Source organism: Punctularia strigosozonata, assembly GCF_000264995.1.
Source record: "Punctularia strigosozonata HHB-11173 SS5 unplaced genomic scaffold PUNSTscaffold_9, whole genome shotgun sequence".
In the NCBI taxonomy this organism is placed as follows: domain Eukaryota; kingdom Fungi; phylum Basidiomycota; class Agaricomycetes; order Corticiales; family Punctulariaceae; genus Punctularia; species Punctularia strigosozonata.
Genome location: NW_006767441.1, coordinates 1,259,036 through 1,276,261, shown reverse-complemented (window position 1 = coordinate 1,276,261; position 17,226 = coordinate 1,259,036). Strand labels below are relative to the sequence as shown.

The window sequence follows — 17,226 nt, the reverse complement described above, 5'->3', positions numbered from 1 at the left end:
GAAACTGCGGACTACTATGTCGAGATTTATGCCACCTCGCGCTTCCTCTCCCGCACGACCAGGCATTCTCAACCACGCAGACGTCTCGCTTTCGTCCACGCACTCGGTCCCAGATCTGCTCGGCCTCACAGACGACGAGATCGCTTTTCTGGATCGTGTCGTTGAACGAGCCGGGCCCTCAGCGACCACCTTTCTCGCCGTATTCAAAGCATACAATGACGTCTTGCACGAGCGGGGGCTCGATCCGCAGAACGAGGTTGTGTACTACGGCAAGCTCCTAAAACTGGGTACACTCAAGGGCCAAAACTGGGCAGAAAAGTGGAAAACAGTGAAGGCACAGAATATGGCGAATGGCGGACGCGCATATGCGCCCGCGCAACACCAGCCGAACCAGGCTGCTACGTCTTCCCGAACGCGAGCTCCTGTAGCTTCATCTTCGTCAGTGCCGGGCCCCCGGCCTATCGCGACGCGCCTGACTTCAGGCATGCCGCAACGCCATACACAGGACTCTGACACGTTCACCCTCCACTCGCACGACGACGGCACGGAAAACGGAGACGATACGATCACCCCTATCCCCCGCCAACACTATCGAGCGTCCACCGCCTCCGGCCTCACATCCACATCCATCATCTCTCCGACCAACGACAACTCCCTTGGCCTCCATACCGGCCTCCCCTCCAGTTACAATATTCCCCGCCCATACTCCATCCCCGGATTCATCGCCCGCAGACTGGCGCATTACGACTCGGAGGGCACCGAGGCCGCGGGTTCATCATCCACCACGCCGCCATCTTATGGGGCAGCCACGCGTTCGCCACATACGCATATATTCAGTGCGACGCCGGTGATCGACGTGAAGGGCAAGACGCCCATCACCAAGCTACACCAACGCGCTGTCGCGTTAGAGAACGCGCAGACGGGAATCATCGCCCCTACTCCTGCGCGACTCGCGGTGGAGAGGGCGAGAGAGCGGAAGGGAAGTGTGTTGAATGAGGATGACGCGTGGAAAAAGATCCGGGAGGCGCAGGATGAGGAGGATGCCGTTCGATGGTATAACGAGAGATTGCAAGAGCGATGTTGGAACATCTGGCGCCAGGGTTACGAGTGGATTATTGCGAGTATGATTGTTATTCCCCTGTTACAGTTCTAACGTGTCATCGCAGACTACGCACGAACAAGTAGCGCAAGCGCGCGAAAACCTGAACCTGCGGCTCGCCCTCCACCGCTGGCGCGCGAAAACGGCGGCGCGGCTTGACCTCTACGAGCGGGTCACGCAGCTCGCGAACCGGCGTCTGCTGCGGCTCGCGATGCGCGTATGGGCTGACAAGCTGCACGCGCGGCAGCAGGCGGCATGGCGGCATGAGATGCGCGCGAAAATGAAGCGCGTTAAGGAGAGGCGCGAGGCGCAGGCGGTGAGGGATGCGTGGGCGCGGTGGCGGCAAGCTTACCATGCCCGCCTTGGCGAGGCGCGATACAGAGAGCGTCTGCTCGCGCGGGCGATGGGGAAGTGGAGGAAGAGGCTGGCAGAGTTGGACGAGCTAGATGTGAAGGCGGATCAGTTTATGACGGATCGTGCGGCGAGGCGGAGGGAGCGGTTGTGGGAGCGTTGGCGGGATATGGTGGATCTCAGGGCGCGGGAGAAGCATGTGGAGTCCATCGCAGATCGTCGGGTGCTCCGAGATGCTCTGCAGAAATGGAAGGAACGGAGGTGAGTGCTTTTCAGAGTCGACCGATTCAATTCGTGGCCTGACAAGTATTCCCATAGTTGCGAAGTCCAGCGCGCGGATGACTTCTATGATGTTGTTTGCCTCAGGGCCGCCATGAGCCGCTGGAAAGCGGCTTGTGCGCGTATTCAAGCTCAAGAGCGCAAGGCGGACAAGCACATGGCTAGGCAGGACGACGTCCTCGTCCGCGCCGTCATGCGCGTGTGGAAGGCGCACGAACGCGGCCGTCTGCTCGAACGGGTCAGGGCGGTGCGGTTGCTCAAACATGTATGGGCGGTTTGGAACAAGAAGATGAATGTCATACGGGACAACGAAGGTCAGAGAATTGCCGTTCGCCACTTGTCGGATCCTCTAATCACTCTTTTCAGACATCGCAGCGGCGTATGCCCTTCGCGGCGACTCGTCGCTTGCCGTGTCCTCTCTGAGGAAGTGGCGACAAGCCTTCGCGACACATCAAAACGCGCAGGCATTCGCTGTCCAGTACCACGATGCGCAGCTCAGATTCAAGTACTTACTGGAGTGGCGAGTCGCGCTGCGACAGAAGCTGAAGATGATGAAGCAGGCGCGCAAGGCGGAGAAGATCATCATCCTGCGTAGGGCCATGGAACGTTGGAAGGAAGCATCGGAAAATCGGAGAAGAGAAGCGAAATTAACGCAGCTACAGGCGAAGAAGGCGAAGAGAATATTTGGTGGTAAGCAAAGATGTGCTGTTGGCAGCCACCAGGCGACCTTACAGAATCCCGATGATCAGTGTGGCGAGAGCGGACACGACGACAGATCCACTTGCGACTTGCCGAGCAAGTGGTTCAGCAGCAAGTTGCTCTTGTATGTTATCATTCAGCTGATGGTCGGCGATGTACTGACAATCCCTCAGCGTATCGTAAGGGACGCCCTGAAACGCTGGCTGGATCGAACCGTCGAGATCAAATCACGCGAGATCGACGTAGTGGTCAGGAGGGAGCGGCTGATCGTCGGGTATGTAAATCAACAGGGTTTTTCTGATGTGCTATCGAATACACCATCCACACAGAAACGCCTTCATGAAGTGGAAAGCTGTATGTCTGCGTCATGTCGAAGAACTCAGCCTTCTCGAGAGCTATCAGGACGTGAAGCGGGAAGGTCGGTGCCTCGCTTCTTCTTGTGCATGCATCCTCTGACATCCTTCCAGAAATGATCCGCCGTATGTTCCATCGCTGGCTCCAGTCAGCCCGTGCCGCCAGGCACCGTCGTATCACCTTGCAGCGGAAAGAGGAGGAGCTGCGATGCGCGATTATCACGATGGCATGGGAACAGTGGCGCGGGCGCTTCAAAACCATGCGTCTGCGTCCCCTGGAGCGTGAGTTTGCCTTGCAAACTCAGAAGCACGTCCTGTACCGCGCCTTTGGTATATGGCACTCCAAGACCACCGTGAGTGTATACCTCAGGCTGTCAGGGGTAAATCGTTGCTAACATGCCGACGACGCTCAGTCTCTCCCTGCCGTGCGATTCCATGCATCTCATGTCAAAGCGAAGGCGTGGAAGAAATGGCGCGACGCCATGCCGGGCGTTTTGCAAGCGAAGGCAGCCCGAGACATGCACAAACAAACCGTCCTGAGTAAAACCTGGTGCAATTGCAGCCTTTCGCATCCGCTGATCGCATTCCCTTGTGCAGAAAAATCCTTCAACAAGTGGCTGGAGGTGTACCGTACGAAGGTCGCCCTGAAGGCTGTGGCGTACGTGTCCAAAGGTTATACTACGTTAGTTCCTGACTGACCTTCGACGATGTGCAGTCGCGCACGTTTCCTCCGTTTACCTACAGCGGCTCCCCGTGTCACCCCTCGCGCAGCGGCGACTCGATCCCCTCCTCAAGACGCCCGACCCGCACCCCGCAGGCGCTCGTTCCGAACGCCCACTCCCGAACCTGACCCGGCACCTGAAACGACGGAATCGGAATCGGAGCCCGTCGCCGCGAAAACGCCGCCGATCCCGCGGCCTAGCTACCTCTCGCGTTCCCGCCGACGAGCCGGCACGTCCGCGTCTGCATCCTCGCTAGCGCGACCTGCCAGTCCTGGCGCGCACTCGAGCATCTCCGCCGCCATCGCGCGCAACCCCAGCCCAACGCGCTTCGACCGGCCTCCCAGCTCGTCCGGTACTGGCGAGGGCCGGAGCAAGCTGTTGATCGAGTTGAAGGAGCTGCAGAGGCGCAGCCGCACCCCCACCACCGTCGGTCGTCTCAGCCCGTTCTCGCCGCGACAAGACCCGCTATGAGGTTCTCCGGATCCCGGTCGCATTTGCTGGTATTTATTACAATATTTATCTCCTGCTTTCCCTACCGTTCGTGATGTTGTACACTTCTCGCTTTGTCTGTCTTAGTGCCTCGAATACAGTTGGTCGTTATACAACGGGTATAATGCGCATTATCAAGAGAAGTTCGATACAAGTAGTGTGGGTTAGTAACAGCAGCGCTCAAATCTGGGGGCGCAATTACAATCCACCGATCTCCGACTTCCAGACATGGGCCTTCTCGAATCCGTTCACGCCACGTTGGTAATCCATGAGGGTCTGCTGGACTTCTTCGCGCGTGGTCATGACGAACGGGCCATATTGGAAGACCGTCTGATCGAGCGGCTCGCCGGATACCTGGAAGACACGGTCAGTGGGCACCAATAGAGGCATTTCCATAGGTAGGACTTACAAGGATGAGCTCGGTGTTGTCTTCCTTAGCGGTGAGCGCGACGCCGGTCTCGTTGCGCTCAGAGGAGAGGACCAGGGTGTTGAACGGTTCGTTGGCGTCGGACTCGGTGCCCACGGTGACGGATCCCTTCAGCGCTGCAAACACGGGCCAATTGCTTGTCAATGGCAAGGGAGACTGCGGAGTGCTTACTGTACGCGAATGTTGTCCATCCGGGAGCTATGCGGCTCGTCAGCGCTGAAGCAACAAAAATAGGTCAGGAAGACTTACGGAGGTCGATAAACACGCTACTGGGCTTCTTGAATATGACATGGAAATAATAGCACCCACCCAGAGGCCTGACGGGGCTCGTGACGCCGTGTGCCTTGCCGCTGATCACTTTGATTTCGATGGGACCGTCGGGACCTTCAGGGTATGCACTCGGAATTCTGAAAGGATGCAGTTCAGCCAACTGGGCCACGCAATAAAGGACATTTGAACATACTCCTTAGGTCCCATTTCTTGATAACTCGGGTCCTATAACACAGATAAATGCAGAATCAAGCGCCTCGCGCTACATACAGACGTACCACCATCTTGAACTACAGAGGGCGTCAGTGAGAGGGCAATTCCAGCAAAATGAGGATCAAGTCAACATACCTGTTTCGGCAGATCAATCCAGAGCTGCAGTCCTCTATATAACATGGCTTCAGCGCCTAGACAATACAAATATCTTCGCACAATGCTCACCGAGGTTCGGGGAGTCCAGGTCCATGTACGGGCATTTCAGCATGGATCTACCATTGACGTAAGTTGGGTTGGACTGCGTTGGACAAGACGCTGTACTCACAACACCTTTGCCGGCACACATCCATTGGACGCCTCCAGCCTCGATCAAGCCCTTGTTTCCCGCAGAGTCTTCATGCCGACTCGAACCTTCGAGCATGTATGTTACAGTGGCTTGGCCGCGGCTGCATTCATCGTTAAATGTCAGATCTACGATATCTAAGGTCCTACTCACTGGGGATGATCCGGGAATCCAGCACCTTGACTGACGTGGAAATGATCCAGCATCAGGAAGGGGGTGAGGTTTCTCAGCTTCATGCCCCCGATTGACCTGCGAACGCGCGCTCCCGCTCCCTGCAGATACATCTATCAGTCCCGGTTCGGTACTACGCTTCGTACCAGAGATACCGACCTCGCTCTGTTCAACCGCGAGCACCTTGTTCACCACCCGTCTCGAAACCGACTGAAGTGCCATCTCGCTCGGTACTGTGGTCTGCACGGAAATCTCTTGAATGTCTGGTTCGTCGATAATATGCAAGTAGCCGAGATACAATGCAAGGATGACGGCGGCCAGCGAGACGGTTAGGGTTTTATACATGGAAGGTCTGAGGCTGCCCCTAGATGCTGCCAGAATATTGAAGCGGTCATGATCGTTGGGCTTACAGGAGGGTGGGATCCAAATCAAGCTGGATTTGTTCACGCCAGGGCACGGTGTCATCTTCATGCCGTCAGCGTGACCTCACATCAACTCGCCAACATTGGCCGCTTGGGCAACCGGCATTTGGTACTTGAACGAGCTGTTGCCTCTACGCGGACATGAAGCTGTCTTGGACCTTGGAAGATCACCACATACCCATCCTTTTTATCGTGAAACGGCGAACGCCCATCTTGCCATTATTGAACTGCATCAGGCGTGTGCTGTGCCATAGCCTGCGGCGACCTATGTCGCTGCCCAACTCTGCGAATAACAAGCCGTTTCGAGTGATATGATACCATAGCCCCATCGCCATGGAGGCACGTCAGTAAAGTATCGAAAGCTTCCTAATAAAACGCAGTGGTGTAGACCATCCATCGCGCTCGTCCTCTCGCATCTCCAATCGCCCATGGACCATCATGAAGAAACTCAGAGGCATAGGATCGACATGGTGATTGACAACAGGAAGCCGTTATTGTAAATCCTCGAGACACTCACCGATGGCCTCATTGTCTGCGAAGGTCTCAACGTCGCGGTCAAGCTTGCAAAGGACGTGCTCGAGATGGTCGAGGTTTGTCGTGTGCTTTCACCAGGTGATAGATGACAATCCTCATTGACGATTTCTTTACAAAGTCCGGAAGAATCAGAAGGACTGCAAGGAACTTGCCCATGACTGCTTCAAGCTGATCTTTATCATAGTGGAGGTTTGAAGGGGAAAACTGATGAAGATGTACCCGCGCACCTCAAGAAACGTCTTGAAGATGTGGCTTGGTACGTTCTAGACTGGGACAGCAGTGAGTTTCAGCACGCTCACTCCCCTTCGAAGCACCCTTCTGGAAGTTAAGACGGGTCTAGAGCGACTCAAGATGGACAAGAAGTTCTCGTTGAGCAAAGCTTGGCCAAAACTTGGGACCTACACGGCAAATATCCTATACAGGCGATCGAGCATCTCATTCGAGCCTCGGGGCTGTATTCCGAGGTTGGAGATCGCCTTGGCGTAGCAGAATGCCAGCAGTCCTTAGCCAACATCTACCGCATGCGCAAGAAAGACAGCCTATCCATCGACAGCTACACTCGTGCTCACAAGCTCTACATCGAGATCGGCGACCAACGCAGGGGGGCGAAATGCGAGCAGGACTTGGCCGACATTCATTGCTCGCGCGGCGACCATGTCCAGGCCATCGAACACTTCGCTCGAGCCCTGGAGCTATACTCTGATATCGGAGATCGGCCCGGCGTGGCGGAGTGTCAACGACTTATGGGTGACATTCATCGCGTACGAAACGAGTATGACCAGGCCATGGAAAGACTCGTACAAGCCCTAGAGGTATTCTCCGAAATCGGGGATCACATCGGGATGGCGAGGTGCCAGCACAGTCTAGGTACCATCCACTGCGCGCGAGACGAGTACGAGCAGGCCGTTGAGACGCTCGTTCAGGCTGAAAGAGTATTCTCCGAGATGGGACAGGATTATCGCGTCCACGCTACAGATTGTCTGCAGAGCCTTGGCAACCTGCACCGCGTGCACGAGGAGTACGATGCGGCAAGGGAAGAGCTCGGCCGTGCTCTCGAGTTGGCTGCAGTCACAGGAGACCGCCATGAGATCGCGTGGTCTAGGGTGTACATGGGCCTGCTCGAGCACGATCAACGTCGGTTTGCTGATGCGGTCCAGAGCGTCGAGGCCGCTCGGTCCTTGTTCACGGAGATACAAGAGGAGTTTGGTATAAAGTACTGCTTGGATCTTCTGACTCGAATATCGAAAGATATGGTGCGTGAACTGTCGCATGGTCTACAGAAGGGAGCAGTTGAACCTGATTCGGTATGCAGGCTGATGACGAAGGCCTAGGGGATAGCCACGTTGTTTTGTCGGACGACTTGGCGACTCTGGGATGATCGCGAATTAGTGATCGCAATAGTATGTATATCCTGCTCCGGACACTGTAACCGCTCTGGTCGATGAATTAGTCATGGTATCACCAAGCTCGAGCTCAAGGGTTAAGATATAAGAAACGGAACGCGGCAAGTCCATCTGATTCTGCAGCTGAGGCTCGCACAGCCATTTACAGCGGCGAAACGCGCTGTCACATGTGCGACCAGTGTGGGCCATCCGTACGCGCCAGGTGGCCGAAGACGATCCTTGCCTGATTAGATGCGATGTTGCACGCTGCCCGTCCGAAGGCTAATACCGCCTACTATTCTCATAAACCCTCCCAGATCCGCCCGTGCTAACCCATTCCCCCGTCCCCCACCTCCTCGTACCCCAATCGCCTTCAGTAACACCACCAGGACGATGGCTAGCGCAGCTCGGACCTCCGAACGCTTCCTCGCCGACCGCGACGCGCCGCTGTGCTCGCTCAACATAGCCAAGTCCTTCGGGCAGCTGACGAAGGAGGAAAAGCTCTACGCGCACTACGTCGGCCAGGCGTCGTGGGCGGGCGCAAGGATCATCCAGGGGCAATGGACTCCGCAGGCGGAGAAGCTCTACGACCTCCTCGTCCTCACCTTCGCCGACCAGAGCCGGGCCAAGCTTGCGGACCTGGAGAAGCTGAAGGCTGGCGCGAAACTGAGCGAGGACGAGTGGAACGATCTGCTGCAGTACACCAGTGTGTCTTTGTCATTGCTTTTCGAGTCCTGCGAGTGCTCATATATATATATACCCTTCCAGTTCAGGTCCTCAGCAATTTGGTGAACTATCGCTCCTTCGGGTTCACGAAGATCTTCCCCCGCATCCCCCCGGAAACGTTCGAGGCCGTCGTGCAGAAGTCGGCGAACGCAGCGGAGACCGTTCCGCTTTGGAACGAGGTTCGCCATTTCACAGTACACCGGCCTACTAGATTATCGATCATCTTTACTTTAGCTCAAAGACCACATTTATGAGGACTCCCCGGAGCCCGTTCTCTCAATCGGTAAGCGCAGCCTCGGGCACGTCAGCAACTATTATCTGGGCGAGCCCATCACGGACGAGGAGAATGCCGCGATCCAGGCCAAGGCTGAAGAGATCAATGTCGACATCCTGAACACTCGGTGGGTATTATTCCTGCTCCTGTATGATGTCCGTGTGGACCTCATGGTCGAATAACAGAGTACGCAAGGATTCTATCGACGAGTTCACCTTGCTCGTTGCGAGCGCGAGCGCTCTGGCACCTACGACCCACACCTTCGAGGTCAACGGCCAGGAAGCGAAGCTCACCGTAGAATATGGTGATTTCGCTGGACCGGTAAATATGTTATATCTCGAGAGAAGACATGGATTCAACAGCTGTCTTCGATCCCTTTAAGCTTACGAAAGCTGTCGCCGCTCTGTACGAGGTTCGCCATTGACCTCGAGCCCCGTACGGGGTGGTGCTGAATGGTTGAACAGGCCAAGAAGTATGCCGCGAATGCGAACCAAAAGGCCATGATCAACGGCTACATCGAATCGTGAGCGTCTTCTCGGTCGTTCAGCCCGGAACAAACGCTCACTCTCCCTGGCCAAGGTTCGAGACCGGTTCGATTCCGGACCACAAGGAGGCGTCCAAGTTTTGGGTCAAGGATGTCGGACCCATTGTGGAAAGCTACATTGGCTTCATCGAGCACGTCGCATGCATCTACTGGTGCGGCTTTGCTATACTCATTTGCCTTACAGGACCTACGTCGACCCGTACGGCGGTCGCGCCGAGTGGGAAGGTATGTGGGCCCATTCGATCCTACGGAGGATTTGTCTCATGGGTTATCTAACAGGCTTTACCGCTATCGTTGACAAAGCGCTCTCGGCCAAGTACGAAAAGCTTGTCGACCAGGCGCCCGAACTGATCAAGGACCTGCCCTGGGGAACCGATTTCGAGGTTGACGGTACGTGATCCAAGGAACCCTCCCTCCGATTGCGGTGGTGTGACGTACCCGTCATTCCTAGTGTTCAAGCGTCCGGATTTCACCGCGCTGGAGATCCTAACCTTCGCCACGGGCGGTATCCCCGCCGGCATCAACATTCCCGTGAGTATTGCTGCTACACTCATGCGAGGTATAGCGCGTAATGCTACACAATAATAGAATTACTACGACATCCGCGAGAGCACCGGCTTCAAGAACGTCTCGCTCGCCAACATCCTCGCCGCCAAGGCACCCAGTCAGTGCTCGCGATTCTGCTCCGATGTCCCTACGCTACTCACCCATCCTCCTCCAGATGAAGAGATCACCTTCATCCACCCGGACGACCTCGACACGTTCGCCGCCTGGGACGGCCGCACGTTCGAGCTCCAAGTGGCGAACCACGAGCTGCTCGGGCACGGCTCGGGCAAGCTCTTCCAAGAGGCCGCCGACGGCTCGAAGAACTTCGACCCGGCCAAGGTGATCAACCCGCTCACGGGAGAACCCATCACGTCGTGGTACAAGCCCGGGCAGACGTCTGGATCTGTACTCGGCGAGTGCTCGTCCTCGCTCGAAGAGTGCCGCGCGGAGACGGTCGCGCTCTACCTGTGCAGCAATCCGACGATCTTGAAGCTGTTCAACGTGAGTCTTCCCGTCGCGTGTCTCGCGCTGACCTAGATTGACTCACCGCGGTTATTCACGTTAGTACGTGGAAGAGGAGGATGTTAAGACGATCCAGCATATGTCCTTCCTCCTGATGGCACGTGCAGGCCTCCGCGCGCTCGAGTTCTACGACCCCGTCGCCAAGAAGCACGGCCAGGCGCACATGCAAGCTCGGTACGCCGTATCCTCTAACCCCTCCATCCCCAGCTTCGGACTGACTGTTCCTCGGCCGCGGTCAGTCTGGGCATCTTCCAGTTCTTGATCAAAGAGGGCCTCGCGACGGTCGAAGAGGTCCGCGGCGCGGACGGCAAGCTCGAGAACCTCTACGTCCGCTGCGACAAAGAGCGCGTGCTCTCGCACGGCAAGGCCGCCGTCGGCAAACTGCTCGTCGACCTGCAGGTGCGGAAGAGCACGGCGGACGGCCCGGGTGCGCGCAAGTTCTATACGGAACTGACCACGCCGTTCGACGGCTGGGATGGCGAGTACCGCGACCTCGTCATTGCCAAGAAACAGGTAAGGATGTTTCACTTTGTATTTCAGGGACACGACCACTAAGCATGGTTCCTGCTCCGAACAGCCGAGGAAGATCTTCGTCCAGCCCAACACGTTTGTGGAGGATGGCGAGGTCGTGCTGAAGGAGTATCCTTTGACGCCCGTAGGCTGCATCGAGTCTTTCATCGAACGCCGTCTCTAAGGGGGTCGATGACGAAACAGTTGAAGCATGTTGTATCTATTAGTCGGTAAATATGATGATATCTAGTCAAACTCAGCCAGCCTTCGCTCTGCGTGTTGCGATCTCGGCAACTCAGCGATCACCTCGGACACACCCGAACGTCTAAGAGGCATATAGATTACAATGGGCAGCCATGAGACTATGATATACAGTGCGACTACCACACCATCCAATGCTGAGATAGATCGACGATGTGCACGATATAGGGTCCAGGTGGAATTTGCTCGGACGGGTATAGGGCCATTAAATGTTCTGACATACTGTGCAGTTGATAGTGATAAGATCTCTGAATAGCGCGGCTGTTGGACGGACGGTTGTTCAGTGTCAGGCGTGGCCACGATAACAAGGCGTCCACTTACGCAGGACTATCAAAGCCGCGAGGAAAGCCACTATCACTATGTAGACGAAAGTGTACTTGATGATCTGCAGACGCCCGAGTCAGATGTCATAGACCAACGAAACGCGTCGAGAACGCTCACCATCCATCTTCGCTGGCGCTTCTGCTTGGTGGAGAACAGAGGTGCACGAATCTGCTTCGACGGACGAAGCCACACTGTCGAATAGTTGAGACAAAGGTAAACACGAGGCATCAGTACGGTACTCACTGAGCATGGTGGAATGTAACCGGTCGAAGTAAGGAATGAATATCGGCGGGGTCAGGATGATCAAGAGGATGTGTCCGAGCAAAAAGTCTGAACTCCATAGCGACATCTCGACGATCTTCACGATGTATTCGCGGGCAGGCTGCGACAGGGCGGAATTGCCGAGACCGCGGCCGTACCATTTGCCCGTCCACCAGGCCCTGTTCGTCTCGTCGTGCTTATATTCACGAGAAAGGAATACAGCGATCAGGATCTTCGTGATCGCACGCTGTATGGCAACGATGCAGACGGCGCCGAGCACGGCGTGCGATGCGTCCCATAGTTCCAAGAACCACTAAAGAAGGTTCGATGAGCAATATGCTGGAAATTTGACGTCGTCAGTACTCACGAAGAATTCGAAGAACGCGATCAATCCCAATAGTGCGAGCATATGAGCGAGGGCAGCCATAACAGAGCCGAACTTCACCCAGCTCTCCAGCATGGGACCAAGGAATAGCGAGACAAAGAACAGCGTCAAAAGGACGACCGCGTTCCAAACCATGGGGCCGACAGCGATGAAGAGGACACGGATGAGCGGGCTGGGGTTTTGCTTACCCGTTGTTGGATTCGGGAATGACTTCACGAACATGTAGGCAACAACGAAGATAGCGGCAGCCCAAATCGGCCACAGGATCTCGGAAATGATGACCGAGCGCCAGGTAGCACGAGGCACATCGCCAGAAAGCTTTTCGGATGGGAGGCCGAGCTTCTTCTTCTTGTAACCGGTGATCATCGTACGTGATAGACGGCAGTAGCCGTACCAACTGCTCGCTTTCGTCCGAGAATTGCCGCGCGACATCCATCGAAGGAATTCCCGGTAGTCGATGACGAAGTCGGCGAAGGAGAACTGATGCGGGTTGAAGATGAAGGGTGCTAGGCAGAGCGATGCAACGGAGAACCAGAAGTAGATGAGGTGCGGAATCCAGAGCGATAAAGAGACGTAAAGTAAGATGAGCAAGTTGCGCATGCCCAAGTAGATACTTGGTCCTGCGAAACGCGAGTACAAGATAGCGAACGAGAGACGGGTGGTGGCGAAGCCACGACCGGTGGCGATGTAACGAGCACCGCCGAAAGTCAAGTTACTTCGGATAGCCTGTGCGTAGATTTGAGTGGAGAATACTTCGAAGATGGGGGAAAGCGAGAGGAAGTGCTTGGCGAGACGCATGAGCGCACTGCCAGTTCCTCGCTCCACAAGTTCTAGGGTGGCATTCAGCATAATCCAAAGCTCACGAACAGATGGGAGCAACTGACCTTGCAAGAACAGCGGGAGGAAAGCTATGATAAACACAAGGAAAATGGAGATGACGCAACGCTTCACCCAGTCGAAGACGGGAATGAGGTTGTAGCATCCGGGCTGCCCTGCGATGACATTCCCGGTCGAGTCCACCGAACATATGGCCAGGGACTTGTTGAGCGTGCCCAGGTACAGCAGCGTAATCATGAAGACCTCAATGGAATAGATGACGAGGATGTTGTTCACGTGGAATCCGGGGTGACCGTAGTAGAAGGTCAAAAAACGGTCGACCGGCAGCTGCGTCCCGAGGTAGTAGTACTCTCGACTAAGCATTTGCTCGCCCATACCCGTGCCGATCTTGGTCTGGAAGTTGAGAATGGTACCGAAACCAAGATCACGACCCTTGCCGCATTGGTAATACTCCAAGTGCTTAATGCGGCCTCCGCGACCGAAGGCGTTCATGCCGGCGTAGATATCCTCGTTCAGGTGCAAGCCCTTCTGCGCCTTCGAGACACCTCCGCGAGTGCACATGAAGATGGCGTTGAGCAAGTCGGGATGGCCGTAGTGAAGCTTTCCGCCGATCCACGAGAGCGCGCGGGCGGTCATGGTACCGAACGTCTGCTCCTTTCCGGCGGCAATGTCTCCCAACACACCGATGTTCTCGGAGAAAATGTACTCGCGTGTGCCGACGATGGCAACCGGTGCCTTGCTGAATTCCTTGTGGCCCCATTGCGCGTACGGGCTCTGACTGGAAACGTTGTACTCCTCGAACTCGCCAAGGATGTTCCGGATCTTCAGGCACTCTTCCAAGTAGTTGTCCTGGTTAGCATCGATGAGCTGCAAGTACTCGCCACGATAGAAGATGATCGCGTGATTTTGATTGTCGGACTTTCCGTCTCCGAGAATAGGATTGCCAGGGAGCTCGACGCGGAATTTGGGCTTCCGCTTTCCAGTCTTCTCGTCAATCTCGGAATGGCCATCGATGAGCACAGAGAACCAGCGAGGCTCAGCTTCCTTCGGTCCCGGCTCGTCCTCGAGGAACGCGATCTGCAGGTCGGGGTACGCGCGCAGCAAGAACTCAGCGTTCTCCTGTTCTTCCTTGTTGAACTTGCTGTACCGCTGCATCGAAATGGCAAACTTGAACTTGCGCCGGGACATGCGCTCAAGCTCGCGCTCGAGCCTGTCCGTGTTGCCAGCGAAGGCCTGGACGATCTGCGGGTTCTCCACGCGGTAGAGAAGCTTGATGGCCTTCGCGTAATTCATCATGCCAGACACCGTGCGGTACAAGGTCTGGAAACGCAGCGATGCCCATATACGCGTGCGGAGCGTGTACTCCGGCGACGAGTTTTTGAAGCCGATGAAGTAGAAGGGGAGATCATCCGCCTTTTTGCCGCCTTTCTCGTTGATTGAGGATGCCGTAGGATCATCATGGGCGTTCTCCTCGGCCAAGATCTTCGTGTCCTTGACGAAGTTGTCCCACTCGAAGGGATGCAGCTGCTTCAGGTATTCGAGGAGCGTGACGCGGGTGTTGTGATCCTGCTCCCTGATAATCTCGCGGAGACTGAGCAAGATCTTCTCGGAATAGTGGGGTACGAGCACGGTGAAGGTCGGCATGGCGTCCACTGGGAGCGGTTCGGGAAGCGCTGTGGTCAGGGAGGACGAGAAGAAGGAAATGCGACGCTCGGCCTCGCTACCATGGGGGAAGAACTTGCCCGGTGCGCCGTCATTGTTCGTGAAGAAGCGAGGGGCACGAAGGGTCCGCTGGCCGCCGGGTCCGTCGACCTGATGATACAGCAGGGACTGAACGTGATCGATGGATAGCAGGTGCTCGCGGTACATTGAGATGACAATCGCGTTCCAAATTTGGGAAACGAGGACCTGGTTCAAGCGTTAGTGACACGGGCTTCGTGGATACAGCGGAAAACTAACCTTAGGCTTGTACTTGACCTCCATCTCGGCGGTAGCCAAGAGCTTGGCGTAAATCCGCTTGGGCAAGCGCGTGTAGACCTCGTGCCAGGGCGTCCAAATAGACAGGCCCATGGCGAACGACCGACCGATACTCAGCACCACACTCCAGATGATGTACCACAAGTACGTGTCGAGGAAGAAGAGGATGAGGTCCATGACATACATGATCGCCAGCGCAAACGGAACCTGGTTCGTGCACAGCGCGTTGCCAAAGAACTTGTCGTTGCACCCCTGGACCTTGGTCCGCGCCATGACGGCGATGGGACTACTGAACGACGAGGTCAAGAAGAAGTAGCTCTCGACGAACTTGCACCCGAAAACGCCAACCCAGAGCATGATGGACGCGGTGCGGGGCGAGCGCGCGAGCGCAGGGTACGATGCCGTGAACGTTTGCGAGGCCAAGTACTTCCTCGACTTTCCGGCTACACGATCCCCGAACATCCGACCGGAGGGGACGATACCGAACACGAGGGTCGCTACGACGGATATACCGAATTGGACAACACCGATGATCAGCGGGACATTGTTCGTTGTTGGCCGGCCGTCGATGATAGCAAGGTAGATAGTCGGACCGCCCGTGAGAGCTAAGACGATGAGCAGGAAGAAAAGGCGGGTGGTGAGATGCGAGGCGTTATGCCAGGTCGTCGGGAGGTACATGTACTCCGCGCACGTTGCGACAATCATGATGAGCGTGGCTACCGCGCCGCCCAAGGCGGTTGCCGACCAAGTCATCGGAGCAGACGGGAACTGCTTGTTCGCTGGCGCATACACCTTCGGCGAGTTGAAGGCCGTGTAGAACCAGTACACCGCAATGTGCAAGATCCAGACACGGTTGAAGTTCACGATCAGGTGGGCGACGGACCGCTTTTCGTAGTAGGTCTTGAAGAAGACCTTGTTCCAGTCGATCTTACTGAACTTCGTGAACCGCTGAGCAGGGGCCGCGTCCACAAGGCGGGTACCGTCCCGGAGCACGATGCGAGCCAAGCCTTCCGGATACCAGAAGAGCTGGTTGATGTCGTCGTAACCGATGATCTCGGCGTGGTCCTTCTCACGCCGGACGAACTTGCCACCCTCGCCAACCTCGTAGCCCTGATCCCGCATGAAGCGCCACAGCGGTTTGATGACCGTATCGAGATAGACGCCCTCGGGGACGGGATCGACGCGGTTTTGGCACTCGGGACTCCGGTAGTAGTCGTCGGCGCACTTGAAGATGAAGCAAAGCGTCTCGGGCACGAAGCGAACGTTTCCGGCTTCACCCCAGCAGAGCAGATACAGCGCAATCTGACGCAGGCGATCGTACTGCGACATGCTGTTCATGGCGTTCCGCCAACGGTTGAGCGCACTGTCAAGCGATTTGGAGCCTGCCGTCTTGACACCCTTGCCGCCGACGGACTTCAGACGTTGCAAACCGGGGTTGTTGACCTGTCCGACGGCATCGTCTAGGTTGAGCTGGGCGGCGAAATACCATTTACGGTAGTTGGCGTGTTGTCCGCCGATGTAGTCCGCGTGGAGAGTAAGCAAAGCGTGGTTGGGTGTCATACGAGAAGCGCGGGAATCGAGCTGCTGCATCAGGAAGTCGAACTACAGGGACACGTTAGCGCGGATGATCACAGTCATGTAGAAGGAATGTTGCTCACCATGTTTCGCATAGAGTCCCGCTGGAAACCGAACTTTTGGGTGAGGTCGAGGAAGATATCCTCGATTTCTTCGGTCGACATGGGGATTTGGCGCTTCGACGACCAAGCAGGATATGGCTCGTGACTGGAGGCGTCCATCTGGGTCGTGTCGGTGAACCCACTGATACCGCTGATGCCGCTTGTATGCGAGTCCACGGAGGGAATGAATCTGCGTCCCTGGCCAGGACCGCCGTCCTCGGAGTCGGCTATATGCGCGTCGGATCAGCACCGGAGTCGAGGGTCACAGAGACACGAAAGCGAAACGTACAATAGCCCTGGTCGTAGGAGCCGGGGGCGTTGAGATGTGTGGTGCTTCCGGCGCGGCTGTCGTAGCCGTTGCTGACGACCGAGCCGCCATACTGGCCGTTCGACTGAGGGTACGGCCTGGCGGGCAGACCGCCGGGGCCGTTGAAGGGGTTGCGTTGCTGGCCGTAGCCAGGGCCAGGACGGGCGGCCATGGTGTTGTCAGAGACAAGGTTGGACGGGTGTCGTCGCCGTCAGGATCGTCGAGCAATAGTGAGTCTGGGAATGAAGGAAAGGCAGGCGACCACAGGCTGGCTGATGGTCGTCCTGGCCGGGGGGATCAGCGGGAAACGAGCGGTGGGTGA

The 17,226-nt window shown here is 56.4% G+C and overlaps 5 protein-coding genes across 5 annotated transcripts; 3 read left to right on the top strand and 2 right to left on the bottom strand.

Moving 5' to 3' along the window:
• Positions 1 to 16: 16 nt before the first annotated feature.
• Positions 17 to 4,071, top strand: PUNSTDRAFT_121511 (uncharacterized protein; the record flags this gene model as incomplete). Its single annotated transcript, XM_007385616.1, has 11 exons — positions 17 to 1,117; positions 1,167 to 1,711; positions 1,769 to 2,043; positions 2,096 to 2,419; positions 2,479 to 2,552; positions 2,602 to 2,702; positions 2,758 to 2,846; positions 2,896 to 3,134; positions 3,195 to 3,321; positions 3,379 to 3,439; positions 3,497 to 4,071. The coding sequence occupies 11 exons, from the start codon at positions 17 to 19 to the stop codon at positions 3,972 to 3,974; spliced, it is 3,414 nt and encodes a 1,137-aa protein (XP_007385678.1). The 3' UTR covers positions 3,975 to 4,071.
• Positions 4,072 to 4,190: 119 nt separating this feature from the next.
• PUNSTDRAFT_70784 (uncharacterized protein) lies at positions 4,191 to 5,638 on the bottom strand (the record flags this gene model as incomplete). Its single annotated transcript, XM_007385615.1, has 11 exons — positions 4,191 to 4,346; positions 4,402 to 4,535; positions 4,591 to 4,617; positions 4,669 to 4,826; positions 4,883 to 4,914; positions 4,968 to 4,979; positions 5,038 to 5,071; positions 5,128 to 5,174; positions 5,228 to 5,348; positions 5,399 to 5,517; positions 5,576 to 5,638. 11 exons carry the CDS (start codon positions 5,636 to 5,638, stop codon positions 4,191 to 4,193), a joined length of 903 nt encoding a protein of 300 aa, XP_007385677.1.
• Positions 5,639 to 6,585: 947 nt separating this feature from the next.
• PUNSTDRAFT_136066 (TPR-like protein) lies at positions 6,586 to 7,750 on the top strand (the record flags this gene model as incomplete). Its single annotated transcript, XM_007385614.1, has 3 exons — positions 6,586 to 6,628; positions 6,703 to 7,625; positions 7,685 to 7,750. The coding sequence occupies 3 exons, from the start codon at positions 6,586 to 6,588 to the stop codon at positions 7,748 to 7,750; spliced, it is 1,032 nt and encodes a 343-aa protein (XP_007385676.1).
• A 332-nt stretch (positions 7,751 to 8,082) lies between these two features.
• Positions 8,083 to 11,141, top strand: PUNSTDRAFT_144875 (aflatoxin-detoxifizyme). Its single transcript, XM_007385613.1, has 15 exons — positions 8,083 to 8,460; positions 8,523 to 8,659; positions 8,715 to 8,881; positions 8,940 to 9,075; positions 9,137 to 9,166; positions 9,219 to 9,277; positions 9,334 to 9,450; positions 9,483 to 9,523; positions 9,578 to 9,688; positions 9,750 to 9,829; positions 9,887 to 9,962; positions 10,020 to 10,345; positions 10,410 to 10,540; positions 10,606 to 10,879; positions 10,944 to 11,141. Exons 1-15 carry the CDS (start codon positions 8,148 to 8,150, stop codon positions 11,058 to 11,060), a joined length of 2,115 nt encoding a protein of 704 aa, XP_007385675.1. The 5' UTR covers positions 8,083 to 8,147; the 3' UTR covers positions 11,061 to 11,141.
• Positions 11,142 to 11,342: 201 nt separating this feature from the next.
• On the bottom strand, positions 11,343 to 16,660 carry PUNSTDRAFT_71276 (1,3-beta-glucan synthase; the record flags this gene model as incomplete). Its single annotated transcript, XM_007385612.1, has 8 exons — positions 11,343 to 11,398; positions 11,459 to 11,522; positions 11,579 to 11,652; positions 11,705 to 12,035; positions 12,090 to 12,937; positions 12,992 to 14,852; positions 14,904 to 16,523; positions 16,580 to 16,660. 8 exons carry the CDS (start codon positions 16,658 to 16,660, stop codon positions 11,343 to 11,345), a joined length of 4,935 nt encoding a protein of 1,644 aa, XP_007385674.1.
• Positions 16,661 to 17,226: the final 566 nt, after the last annotated feature.